The sequence below is a fragment of the Zea mays genome, chromosome 5 (assembly GCF_902167145.1).
Source record: "Zea mays cultivar B73 chromosome 5, Zm-B73-REFERENCE-NAM-5.0, whole genome shotgun sequence".
NCBI classification, from domain to species: Eukaryota; Viridiplantae; Streptophyta; class Magnoliopsida; order Poales; family Poaceae; genus Zea; species Zea mays.
Window position 1 is genome coordinate 178321431 of NC_050100.1, and position 13486 is coordinate 178334916.

At 46.1% G+C, this 13486-nt stretch overlaps 1 protein-coding gene and 1 non-coding gene across 2 annotated transcripts; both read left to right on the top strand.

The window, feature by feature from the left end:
• The first annotated feature begins 585 nt into the window (after window positions 1–585).
• LOC103627315 (RING/U-box superfamily protein) lies at window positions 586–3120 on the top strand. The gene is made up of 4 exons (XM_008647621.4): window positions 586–1076; window positions 1218–2267; window positions 2365–2535; window positions 2639–3120. Exons 1-4 carry the CDS (start codon window positions 1053–1055, stop codon window positions 2918–2920), a joined length of 1527 nt encoding a protein of 508 aa, XP_008645843.1. The 5' UTR covers window positions 586–1052; the 3' UTR covers window positions 2921–3120.
• A 2350-nt stretch (window positions 3121–5470) lies between these two features.
• On the top strand, window positions 5471–5543 carry TRNAA-CGC (transfer RNA alanine (anticodon CGC)). The gene has a single exon. It is a non-coding gene; the product is annotated as a tRNA-Ala (tRNA).
• Window positions 5544–13486: the final 7943 nt, after the last annotated feature.

Consider the following 13486-nt stretch of genomic DNA (forward strand, 5'->3'; position numbering starts at 1 on the left):
ATCAAACCTAGATCTACCTACCAAATACCATCTATCTATAAAGTGGCAGTGGCAGTACCGTGCCGTGCGTACCGTGGATTTATTAATTTTGGATTGGATTGGATTAATTGGAAAGCAAATGCAAGCATGCAGCAGCACCATTGGCTGCCAATTGAGCCGTGTTAAATAGACCGTGATTAAGCACGCCACGACCCATAATGCTTTGACACAGTACATACACGATTTATATAGTGCCAATGCTAACACGACATGGTATAGCGCTCGTGTTTGGGTAGCCACCCCGACAAGATGGGCTGGCACGAGCATATCATGATTAGATACGGCTTAGACCAGCTGGTGTCATAGATATGATTGTGATGTGTGTATGTGATTGTGAATTGTGATTTGTTATGACTTCAAACATAATAAATTCACTTTTTTTAAGCTCCTAAAATGAAATAGTGCCTATCATATAGTATCGGCACAACACGGTGTCGACACGAGTACTAATCGTGCATAATAGTTTTGTGTCTAATAATATTAATGGCAGTGATATGTCGTGTGGCCTATTTAGCCATCTGTAGATGTGATATGGATTGGCTGGGTAGCAATCATCAGAAGGAGAGCCCTCGACCATAGAACGGTTTGTCTTTTTTTTCCTTGTTCAATTACTATCGAAATAAAATTCTCTCTTTTTCTATGGATTTAACTTGTAACAGCGAAGAGAAGGAGAGCCTCTCCACCCTAGAAAATTTCTTCTTTTTTCTTCTTGATTATAATCGATACTAGATTCTTTCTTTCACAGAGACGACTGACTTGACTCTAAAAAACATTGTCAATCTAAACTTATTTCTTTTTAAACATATCAAATCAATCTAATCAAATCTGACCAGGACACCAGGCACTGTTCACGCGCGACCCTGCCGCGTGGGGCCCTGGCCGGGCTCCCCTGCCATAACAAACAGGATGCGAGGTTTTTCTTCAATTCGTCGCAAGTGCTCACTGCGCGTGCTCGAGCTCGCCACACACACACACACGGCTACCTCCTCCAGCTCCGGGTCGCGTCGCGCGCCATGGCTCTTCCTAAACATTCACAGGTACACTTTGGGTGGGTGGGTGGGTGCTTCCATCGTTCCTTCTTGATCCAACTCTCTCCATGTTCACTAGAGCTTTAATTTGATCTCGACCCATCCATCAGGCTAGTTAGCTTACTGATTCGATCTGTGTTGCGCGCGCAGGGGGCGGGGGCAGAGGTGGCGGCGGACGGCTCCACCTCCACCTCCACTTCGCCCGTGGAAGACGATGGCGGCACATTAGATGATCTGGGACAGGGGCAGCGGCAGGGCCATCACGAAGAAGACAACGACGACGACCATCACTTCTCCTCGTCCTCGTCCACCGGGAATAAGCATAAGCAGACGAGCTGCCTCCTGCCAGCACGCAGCCTGAGATCAACAGATGAAGCAAGCCATAGCCAGCAAGCAGACTGCGGGGTCCGTTCGCTATCCTTCTCCAAGATCTTGAGCTTCAGAATGTGGGCGCCCGGCGGCTCCAGCTCCCCCACCTGCTTGGAGGATTACATTGCTGGTCAGCATCAACTAGAGCACGATGATGATGAGGCCGACAAGCTGATGAAGCAGGTATGTCGGTCGCAGTCCGTGCCAGCTACGAGCGTGGCCAGGCGGCGATCCAGCGGCACCACCGCAAAAGGGAAAGGGTCGAGGAGAGTGGCAGACTCCAGCTCCCTCAGGCGCCTCAGAGTGGTGCCACTGCGTGTTCCTCTTCCTCCTCCTCCACCTCTCCAAGATGAGGCCGCAAGGGGCACCGCCGATGCTATTGCTACTACCGTTACCACCGGAGAAGAGGAAGAAGATCAAGACATCGCGGCTGAGGAGGCGGTGTGCCGCATCTGCATGGTAGCCCTGTCGGAGGAGGCGGTGTTCAAGCTGGAGTGCTGCTGCAAGGGCGAGCTGGCCTTGGCGCACAGGGCGTGCGCCATCAAGTGGTTCAGCATCAAGGGCAACGGCAGCTGCGACGTGTGCAGCCAAGAGGTGCTCAACCTTCCAGTCACCCTGCGACGCCTCCCGGACCATCCGTCCGTCATTCAGGCGGCGGCGGCTCTGGCACAGGCACAGGCGCAGGCGCAGGCTCAGGGCACTCAAGCTGACGGTGGTGGTGGCGATCCTACCGCAACCACCAACACCACCAGATACAGGGTGTGGCACGGCACGCCAATCCTCATCATCGTCAGCATGCTCGCCTACTTCTGCTTCCTGGAACAGCTGCTTGTCAGTTGCTTGCTGCACTCTTCTCTACTTGTGCTTCCTCCCTCCTGGAATGGAATGGAACAGCTGCTGATCAGAATGAATGAACATGGAAACGCAGGTCGGCGACCATGGCACGGCGGCTCTGGCCATCTCCTTGCCCTTCGCCTGCGTCCTTGGCCTCTTCTCCTCCCTATCCACAACAAAGATGGTGTCCAGGAGATACGTATGGATCTACTCTGCAGCGCAGTTCCTCTTCATCGTGCTCTTCACGCACATCTTCTACAGATACGTAAGTCTATGCGTCATCCCTCCATCTCGATCTCTACCACTACGACTACGTACTGTCTACACGTCTGTGGTGTGTGAACCAACCAAATAAACCAACCAAGCAGGTGCGGCTGCAAGCCGTGATCGCCATCATCCTGTCCGCCTTCGCCGGCTTCAGCGTCGCCATCTGCACCAATTACTCCCTCCTCCAGATTCTCAGATGGAGGCGGGCGAGACACGCTGTGGCATCGCCCACCTCAACCGCTAGAGCTGCCGACGACGGAGGCCTCCATGGTTCCAGTCCCAGGGATCCACCATCAGCACCAGTGGCAGTGGCAGTGACAGTGGCGGAGGTGGACCTTGAGATGGCTCTGCCTCCTACATATGCACCACCTGCCCATGCGTAGAGAGAGCGCTCCCCTTCACTATCATCCAGCCGACGAGTTCACTCCAGCTCCAGCTATACATCCAGTCTGTGTGTGTATATATATACAGATCCACTGTTTGTTTTCTGAGACCTCGATGTATACTGAAAGAAAAAGTAAAGACAGCAAAACAGACGCATAAAGGAATAGATTTGATTATATAGCTGATTTCATTCCTCTAAGCACATGGACCCTTGTACTACGGCCTCCAGACGCCCGAATCATCGTAGGGAAATGGGTCTTCCGGGGCCGGTTTGGAAGTTGATTATTTTCTTTTGAGAATACTGTAGTATTTAAGATACTGTGGTATTTTTTCAGTACAGTGTTAAAAACACTATTTTCAAAACCGCAGTTTTAGTTATGCTGCAATACTTTCACAGTTTAGGAAACTTTTTAGCTTTAGAACAAAATTCCCAATACTGTGGTAAAAAAACTGTGGATACGTCTTAACATTTCAAAACTGTAGTTTTCAAATACTTTATTTCCAAACAAGGCTTTGAATGCTGACGGCACACTCGCGCGCTACGAAGTTTGCTGGGTCGCTTGCGGGTTCAATCAGCCACCCGACGTGGATCTTGGGGAGAGTCGTTCTTGCTAGTGGTTAAACCGGCAGCTGAGCTGTGACACTGGTGGCTACACACAACTTTGTCGGCCCATCAACTCAACTCGATGTCTTCAACGCCTTCCTCCACTGCAATGCAACCTCCACGAACAAAACTACAGTCAGCTGACTTCGTCGACACAAATTGCCCTGACGATGTTTGCCTCCTCTCCAGATCACTTTATGGCCTCCGGCAAGCACCACGACACGAGCGTTTCGTCATCCATGTGACATCTCTCGACTTCAGGCAGTCGAGGGCCGATTCGTCGCTCTTCATATACCACCGCAACGGCGAAATGACGTATCTTCCTCCCTTATTATGTCGACGACATGATCCTGTCCGCTTCGTCGAATCGACTGTGGACTTGGACAACACATCATATATCCTCCAACTCCATGATGTGTTCGCTCTGAAGGACATGGGGACCCGTTCATCACTTCATCGGCATCGCTGTTCGCTAGCACCGTCAAGCAGGTTTCTTCCTCAAGCTTAATACGCAGAGGACCTCCTAGAACACGCACGCAGGAATGTCCAATTGCAAGTATGTCGCAACACTAGCCGACAGCCCGACACCACACAAAAGCCTTCCGCGACCGATGGCCAGCTCCTCGTCGACGATCACATGTCTGGAGGGACATGCACGCGCCGTGGGGTGTGCACCAGACCATATGCTCAAACGCATCCTCCCCTACACCAAACGGTCTTCAGTTGCGTACAGCCGCGAGGCCATCGATCACCGCTTACTCCGACGATGACTGGACCCGTTGCCCCGACACTCGGCGTTCTACATCTGCGTCTTCCTTGGCAACTCCCTCATCCCATGGTCATCAAAACGACAGACTACGGTTTCACACTCTAGTGCCAAGATAGAGAGAGTATAGAGCGAGCCATCGCCAGTGCCATCGCCGAATGTTCCTGTCTTCGCCACCTCCTCGACGAGATACTCTGCGAGGTCTCCTTAGCGACAATCGCGATGTGCGACAACATCTCCTCCGTGTACATGGCCTGAAATCCAGCGCAACACCGACGAAAACAAGCACGTCGAGCTTGACATTCATTTCGTTCGGGAGAAGGTCGTCATTGGTGAGCAGACCGACGTGTTCACCGAAGGCATACCGACGACATTTTGTCCAATGATTTCTGGGACAGTCTAGCTAGCCATAGAGATTATTACAAAACTGAATAAAAACAAGGGAGCTGCATTGTAGTACTACGGCGCTCCACCTTAGCAACTCTCATGGTTGCACGCAAGCACTTCGATGTCAGTAAAGATTCAGTCGACCTGTTTTCTTAAAATGTTCAGAGCTTCATCCAGTTTCAGTCGGTTTGTCAGTTTTTTTTCCCGAGTCTGTCAGTACTCAGTCGTTTTGGGTCCGTTTGTCTGAGCTTGAGTTAGTTCGCAGTCGAGCACGCGTTTAGGCAGCTCCAAGGTGAGCTCCAGCATTCCACTCCCGTTCGACTCCTAAACCAAGCGCCGCCGCGGCACTTTTACTACTGTGTACTGAACTAAATAATCATGCGGTGTCGTATCATCCCTCTGATCTTCAACTCATATAGGTACGTACCATTAAAAGTGGGTTCTTTCTAAGCTCACTTTAGGGTCCAATTATATATGCTGGACCTAGATTCACACTTTAAACCAGCTACTTTAAAAGCTGAATTAAGGGTTAGTTTAATAGCCCCGCACGATAGCATGGACTAGTTTAGGGAAACTTTTCGCTATATTAATACAGACACGTATCTCTCAACTCGATCATGGAGAACACCACCGTTCATGGCAGGCCTAGATCCTGATGGTACCAGGGCCTTTTGCAGCTTTTGTTCTCCACGGAGAGGAAGCTGCACAATGAATGGAAAACAATTCATTGCAGAGCACATCTGCTCAAGTTATTATGCATAAAATGAAAAATTTCAGTCATGAAATCAAAACGGGGACGTAGCTCATATGGTAGAGCGCTCGCTTCGCATGCGAGAGGCACGGGGTTCGATTCCCCGCGTCTCCATCCTTCTTGATTTTACTTTTTCTGCCCCTCCTTTTAATTCTTTTCATCGCTGCTCGTTGTTGGAAAATGATCGTAGACTATGATCCTTGTCACTCTTACAATATATATTGAAAAGAAATTTGTCGATACAAGATTTATCTCCAAAATTTATGTACAATTTGGTTGATTATTAGTCAGGGTTTATAAAATTTGATTTTATGTTGTACAAAACACGCTTTTCATTCGAGGACAAAAGAGAGTAGAGCCATCTCAACATGAACCATCCTGCTCGTTGTTGGAAAATGATCGTAGACTATGATCCTTGTCATTCTTATATTGAAAAGAAATTTGTCGATACAAGATTTATCTCCAAAATTTATGTACAATTTGGTTGATTATTAGTCAGGGTTTATAAAATTTGATTTTATGTTGTACAAAACACGCTTTTCATTAGAGGACAAAAGAGAGTAGAGCCATCTCAACATGAAAGGCTTTCTCTAATTTTGCCAGACTCCTATTGTTACTTGATGTAGACAATATTAGAAGATTGCACATTTTTAAGATTATATTAATTCCTAAAACAATCGCTACACAAACAATAGTAAACCATATTTAAAAAAAGCTGTTCGCGTAGTGGATTAAGTCTATCATAAACGCGTCTACTAGAAATAAGAGCGAAAAAATCATCATTACTCACAGACTCACAATGGAGATTGGCAGATTGCTCCAGTCTAGTTGGAGATTAGTTTGTGGTATTGTTGAAGTCCGTAGATATCGTAGTGCAAGTCATCTCAGTGAGCAGTTGCATGGTCGCTCTCTAAAAACCTTATTCGTCTCAATCCATGCATCTTCTTCAACATAGTGAGGTTTCAGAGGCACTGATCTCTCCATTGTTTGTTGTCACACTTGCGTTAGGGATGGTGGAGCCTGAAATAACACAACATCAAATATATTTTAAACTCTACGCAGAGGTGTACTTTTTATCCACTAGTCTGTTTTTTGCAATCTCATCGTCGTGAGATCTGAAACTCTCTCCCCTCTTGCACGACTTTACCTTAATGGTTATACCGAAAGAAACAAGGCCACCTTCTAGTCCAAACCAGGACGTAATTACCCCCCTTGTCCTTCCGGTGCTCCCTAGCCACCGATAACCTTGGGGTGCAGACCTTGCAAGTTTGGATCAAGCGACTGCCCATACAGTCTCGAATGGTTGTACATGATAAGAGTTTAGGTAAGAAGTGATGTCAAACCGGTCCTTACGTGAGACGGGACAATCCTTCATGCTCACACCTAACTCGGTTGAGCCAACTTCTTAGGCCGTCCCAAACTAGGGAGTCCTGATCATCCCGCTCATGGTGGTGACGGTGATAACCGTTCACCTTTTTTTTGAAAACATGTTTCTTTTTAAAAAAACTCACACATTTTCTCAAATCATTTTGTAATAAAAATGTCAAGCAGTATAAAGAAGAATTGGGGGCAAAGTTCTAAGGCTGGGCGGCCATATTAATGTCTCTTAGTAGCAAATTCATATGTTCGGCTGCCCTGTAGCCATAGCTGCTGCAACAGTTTGGACTGCTGCAGTTGCAATCTATAGAGACAAAAAACTGTAGAAACCGCAATCAAAGCCGGATTAAAGCCGCAGCAAGACACAGCGAACAAGTAAATTGTAACAGGTTGAGGGACGTGTTTGAAAAAATAGGTAATTTTTGCATCAAAGGGATCCAGTGAGCTTGTCGTGCTTTAACCGACGAAAGGGTGAGACTCACGGAACTGACTTCTGGCTCCATCGTCTAGCGTAGGCTTGCAAAACTGGCCTTCTCGGGACTGCACGAACTCTCCGATAACTATACAGCCCGAACAAGCAAACATACAAACCAACAAGTGTATCAACAAATATCCATTATAGTGGTCAGAATTGGTGGTGGATGAGTGAAAGGGAAATATTCTCAACATTTCATATAATCGATTTTGGTGTTTGACGACCATCACAAACCTTGTGGACTAACCAAGTTTGCCCAGTTGATCATTTCACAGGTGCATAAGTTCATCTACAACTATTCTAAATTGACTATCCGGAATACCATAGATTATTCCGAACAGGAGAAGCTTTTTGGAAAAACAGACTAAGCGCGGACCGTCCGGGCCTTTGCGGCGGACCGTCCGCAACACTAGGGTGAGCCTCGGACAGAACCAATGCAAAAACACAAGTCTACACTACGGACCGTCCGATGGAAAAGCAAGCACCGTATGAGACCAAGTGCGGACCGTCCGGCCTCAGGCGCGGACCGTCCGGTCGACGCAGAACCGAAAAACCCGAAGGTGACGGGTTCGGTAAAATGAATTATAGCGTCCTCGCGGACCGTCCGGGGTGCACGTCCGAACCGTCCACGAATGCCTTTATCTGACATCTGACGACACATTTAATGCATAGTAGCCATTGATATAGCCGTTACTGCTGACCGTTGCGATTGTAGCCGTTGATGTGCAGGGGCGGACCGTCCGGACCAGGGGCGCGGACCGTCCGCGGTTGGCAGAAAAGGAGCAACGGCTAGGAAGTGGTTGAGGGCTATAATTACAACCCCAGCCACCTCCATTCACTTGAACCAAGCACTCAAATCATTCACATTGAATACAAGAGCTAGCAATCCATTCCAAGACACAATCAAAGCTTCCATTCTCTCTAAGTTCTACAATTGAGACAAGTGATCATTAGTGATTAGCGACTTGAGAGAGAAAGTGATCCGTGTGTTATTTGTCGCTCTTGTTGCTTGGCTTTTGCAATCGTGCTTACTTCTTCCCATTCTTGTTCTTCAAGCACTTGTAATCAAAGCAAGAGACACCAAGTTGTGGTGGTTCTTGTGAGGGGTCTAAGTGACCCGTTTGATCAAGGAGAAAGCTCACTCGATCTAAGTGACCGTTTGAGAGAGGGAAAGGGTTGAAAGAGACCCGGTCTTTGTGACCACCTCAACGGGGACTGGGTTTGCAAGAACCGAACCTCGGTAAAACAAATCATCGTGTCACTCGCTTTATTTCTTGGTTGATTCGTTTTCACCCTCTCTTTTGGACTCGACTTTATTTCTAACGCTAACCCCGGCTTATAGTTGTGCTTAAAGTCTACAAAATTCAGATTCCGCCTATTCACCCCCCTCTAGGCGACTTTCAATTGGTATTAGAGCCTGGTACTTCATTAGAGTCTAACAACTCGAAGTGATGTCGGGAGGATCCGCCAAGAGGGTAATGGAAACGACCACAAGCCACGGGAAGGCTCCATCAAAGGAGTCCGGCGCCAAAGGAAGGGAGGAGTCACCTCTCCACGTCAAGTCACACCGGAGTGGCGACAAGAAGAAAAAGATGAAGAAAGTGGTCTACTACGAGACCGACTCTTCGTCGCCATCCACCTCCGGCTCTGACACTTCGTCCGTCACTTCTAAGCGCCATGATCGCAAGAAGTTTAGTAAGATTCCCCTACGCTATCCCCGCATTTCCAAACGCACTCCTTTACTTTCCGTCCCATTAGGCAAACCACTGGTTTTTGACGGTGAAGATTATTGTATGTGGAGTGATAAAATGAGGCATCATCTAATCTCACTCTACACTAGCATTTGGGACATTGTTGAGTTTGGACCGCAGGTACCATCCATAGGGGATGAAGGCTACGACTCGGACGAGGTCGCCCAAATCCGGCACTTTGACTCCCAAGCCACCACTATACTCCTCGCCTCTCTATGTCGAGAGGAGTATAACAAGGTGCAAGGGCTAAAAAGTGCCAAGGAAATTTGGGACGTACTAAAGACCGCGCATGAAGGGGATGAGGTGACCAAGATCACCAAGCAGAAGACTATCGAGGGGGAGCTCGGTCGATTCATCCTCAACCAAGGAGAGGAGCCACAAGCAATGTACAACCGGCTCAAGACCTTGGTCAACCAAGTGTGCAACCTCGGGAGCACCAAATGGGATGACCATGAAATGATAAAGGTTATTCTAAGATCACTTGTTTTTCGTAATCCTACGCAAGTTCAATTAATTCGTGGTGATCCTAGATATAAGCTAATGTCTCCCGAGGAGGTTATAGGAAAGTTCGTGAGCTTTGAGTTGATGATCAAAGGCTCCAAACAAATCGTCGAGCAAGGCGGCACCTCTACACCCGAGTTGCAACCCGTCGCATTCAAAGCGACGGAAGAAAAGAAAGAAGAGTCTACATCAAGTAGGCTCCCTATCGATGCCTCCAAGCTCGACAACGAGGAAATGACGCTCATTATCAAGAGCTTCCGCCAAATCCTCAAGCAAAGGAGGGGGAAGGACTATAAACCCCGCTCCAAGAAAGTGTGCTACAAGTGTGGTAAGCCCGGTCATTTCATTGCTAAATGTCCTATGTCTAGTGATAGTGACAGGGGCGACGACAAGAAGGGAAGGAGGAAGGAAAAGAAGAAGTACTACGAGAAGAAGGCGGCGATGTCCACGTGTGTTGGGAATGGGACTCCGACATGAGCTCCACCGACTCCTCCTCCGACGAGGACGCCACCAACATCGCCGTCACCAAAGGCCTCCTCTTCCCAACGTCGGCCACAAGTGCCTCATGGCAAAGGACGCCAAAAAGAATAAGGTAAAATCTAGAGCCTCCACTAAATATATGACATCTAGTGATGAGGGTAGCTCTAGTTATGATGAAGATGATTTGCTTGCTCTTTTTACCAACTTAAACATGCAACAAAAAGAAAAATAAAATGAATTGATAGGTGTCATTCATGAGAAGGATGAACTCTTGGATAGCCAAGAGGAATTCCTTATTAAGGAAAACAAAAAGCATGTTAAAGTTAAAAATGCTTATGCTCAGGAAGTAGAGAAAAATGAAAACTTGTCTAGTGAGCTTAGCATCTGCCATAACACTATCTCCAACCTTAGAATTGAAAATGATAATTTGATCGCTAAGGTTGATAAGAGAAATGTTTGTGATGATTCAATTGACGATCTTAAAAATGATAATGCTAGTTTAATTGCTAATATTGACAAATTGAATGAATCAATTTCTAGCCTTAAGATTGAGAATGATAAATTAATTTCTAAGGCTAAGGATTTAAATGTTTGCAATGTTTCTATTTCCTATCTTAGAGATGAAAATGCCATACTAAAATCTAAGGTAGATGAATTAAAATCTTGCAAACCCTCTACATCCACTATTAATCATGTTTCTATTTGCATGAGATGTAGAGATATTAATGTTGATGCTATTCATGATCACCTAGACTTAATTAAAGAACAAAATGATCACATAGCTCAACTTACTGCTAAAATCAATGAGCATGAGATAGAAAATGAAAAATTCAAATTTGCTAGAAGCATGCTCTATAAGGGGAGACGCCCTGGCATTAAGGATGGCATTGGCTTCCAACAGGGAGACAATGTCAAGCTTAATGCCCCTAAGAGATTGTCCAATTTTGTAAGGGTAAGGTTCCATGGCACAGGATAACGAGGGTTACATTTTATATCCTGCTGGTTATCCTAAGCATAAAATTAGGAGAATTCATTCTAGGAAGTCTCATTCTGGTTCTCATCATGCTTTTATGTATAAGAATGAGACATCTAGTTCTAGGCATTTCACCCATGTTAAAATGCCTAAAAAGAAATCTCCTGTTGCATCAAATGAGCCTAATGTTTCATTTAAGACTTTTGATGCATCTTATGTTTTAACTAACAAATCAGGCAAAGTAGTTGCCAAATATGTTGGGGCCAAACACAAGGGCTCAAAGACTTGTGTTTGGGTACCCAAGGTGCTTGTTTCTAATGTGAAAGGACCCATGACCGTTTCGGTACCTAAGAACAAGGCCTAAACTTGTTTTGTAGGTTTATGCATCCGGGGGCTCAAGTTGGATCATTGATAGCGGGTGCACAAACCACATGACAGGGGAGAAAAAGATGTTCTCCTCCTACGAGAGAAACAAAGATCCCCAAAGAGCTATCACATTCGGGGATGGAAATCAAGGTTTGGCCAAAGGACTTGGTAAAATTTCTATATCACCTGACCATTCCATTTCCAATGTCTTTCTTGTAGATTCTTTAGATTACAATTTGCTTTCAGTTTCTCAATTATGCAAAATGGGATACAACTGTCTTTTTACGGATATAGGTGTTACTGTCTTTAGAAGAAGTGATGATTCAGTAGCATTTAAGGGAGTATTAGAGGGTCAGCTATACTTAGTTGATTTCAATAGAGCTGAACTCGATACTTGCTTAATTGCTAAGACTAATATGGGTTGGCTCTGACATCGCCGATTAGCCCATATTGGGATGAAGAATCTTCACAAGCTTCTAAAGGGAGAACACATTTTGGGACTAACAAATGTTCATTTTAAGAAAGACAGGTTTTGTAGCGCATGTCAAGCAGGAAAGCAAGTTGGTACCCATCATCCACACAAGAACATCATGACGACCGTCAGGCCGCTTGAGCTACTCCACATGGATTTATTCGGCCCGGTCGCTTACATAAGCATCGGCGGGAGTAAGTATTGTCTTGTAATTGTGGATGATTATTCTCGCTTCACTTGGGTGTTCTTTTTGTAGGACAAATATCAAACCCAAGAGACCTTAAAGGGATTCTTGAGACGAGCTCAAAACGAGTTCAGATTAAGGATCAAGAAGATAAGAAGCGACAACGGGACGAAGTTCAAGAACTCTCAAATTGAAGGGTTTCTTGAGGACGAGGGCATCAAGCATGAGTTCTCTTCTCTCTACACACCTCAACAAAATGGTGTAGTGGAGAGGAAGAATAGAACTCTATTGGACATGGCGAGGACCATGCTTGATGAGTACAAGACTCCGGACCGGTTTTGGGCGGAAGCAATCAACACTGCTTGCTACTCCATCAACTGGCTCTACCTTCACCGAATCCTCAAGAAGACATCATATGAACTCCTTACCGGTAAAAAGCCCAATGTTTCATATTTTAGAGTCTTTGGTAGCAAATGTTTTATTCTTGTTAAAAGAGGTAAAAAAAATCCAAATTTGCTCCTAAGGCTGTAGAAGGCTTTTTACTTGGTTATGACTCAAACACAAGGGCATATAGAGTCTTCAACAAATCCACTGGATTAGTTGAGGTTTCTTGTGACATTGTGTTTGATGAGACTAATGGCTCTCAAGTAGAGCAAGTTGATCTTGATGAACTAGATGATGAAGAGGCTCCATGCATCACGCTAAGAAACATGTCCATTGGGGATGTGTGTCCTAAGGAATCCGAAGAGCCCACACAAGCACAAGATCAACCGTCATCTTCCATGCAAGCATCTCCACCAACCCAAGATGAGGATCAAGCTCAAGATAATGAAGAAGAAGATCAAGACAATGAGCCACCTCAAGAGGAGGACAATGATCAAGGGGGAGATGACAATAATCAAGACAAGGAGGATGATCAAGAAGAATAGGGTCAACGTCCGCCACACCCAAGAGTCCACCAAGCGATACAAAGAGATCACCTCGTGAACTCCATCCTCGGCGATATTCATAAGGGGGTAACAACTCGATTTCGTGTCGCTCATTTTTGTGAACATTACTCTTTTGTGTCTTCTATTGAGCCATATAGGGTGGAAGGTGCATTAAGAGATTCGGATTGGGTGTTGGCAATGCGAGAGGAACTCAACAACTTCACGAGGAATGATGTATGGCATCTTGTTCCACGTCCTAATCAAAATGTTGTAGGAACCAAATGGGTATTCCGCAACAAGCAAGACGAGCATGGTGTGGTGACAAGGAACAAAGCACGACTTGTGGCCAAGGGATACTCACAAGTCGAAGGTTTGGATTTCGGTGAAACCTATGCACCCGTAGCTAGGCTTGAGTCAATTCATATATTACTGGCCTATGCTACTTACCATGGCTTTAAGCTTTACCAAATGGACGTGAAAAGTGCCTTCCTCAATGGACCAATCAAGGAAGAGGTCTATGTTGAGCAACCTCCCGGCTTTGAAGATAGT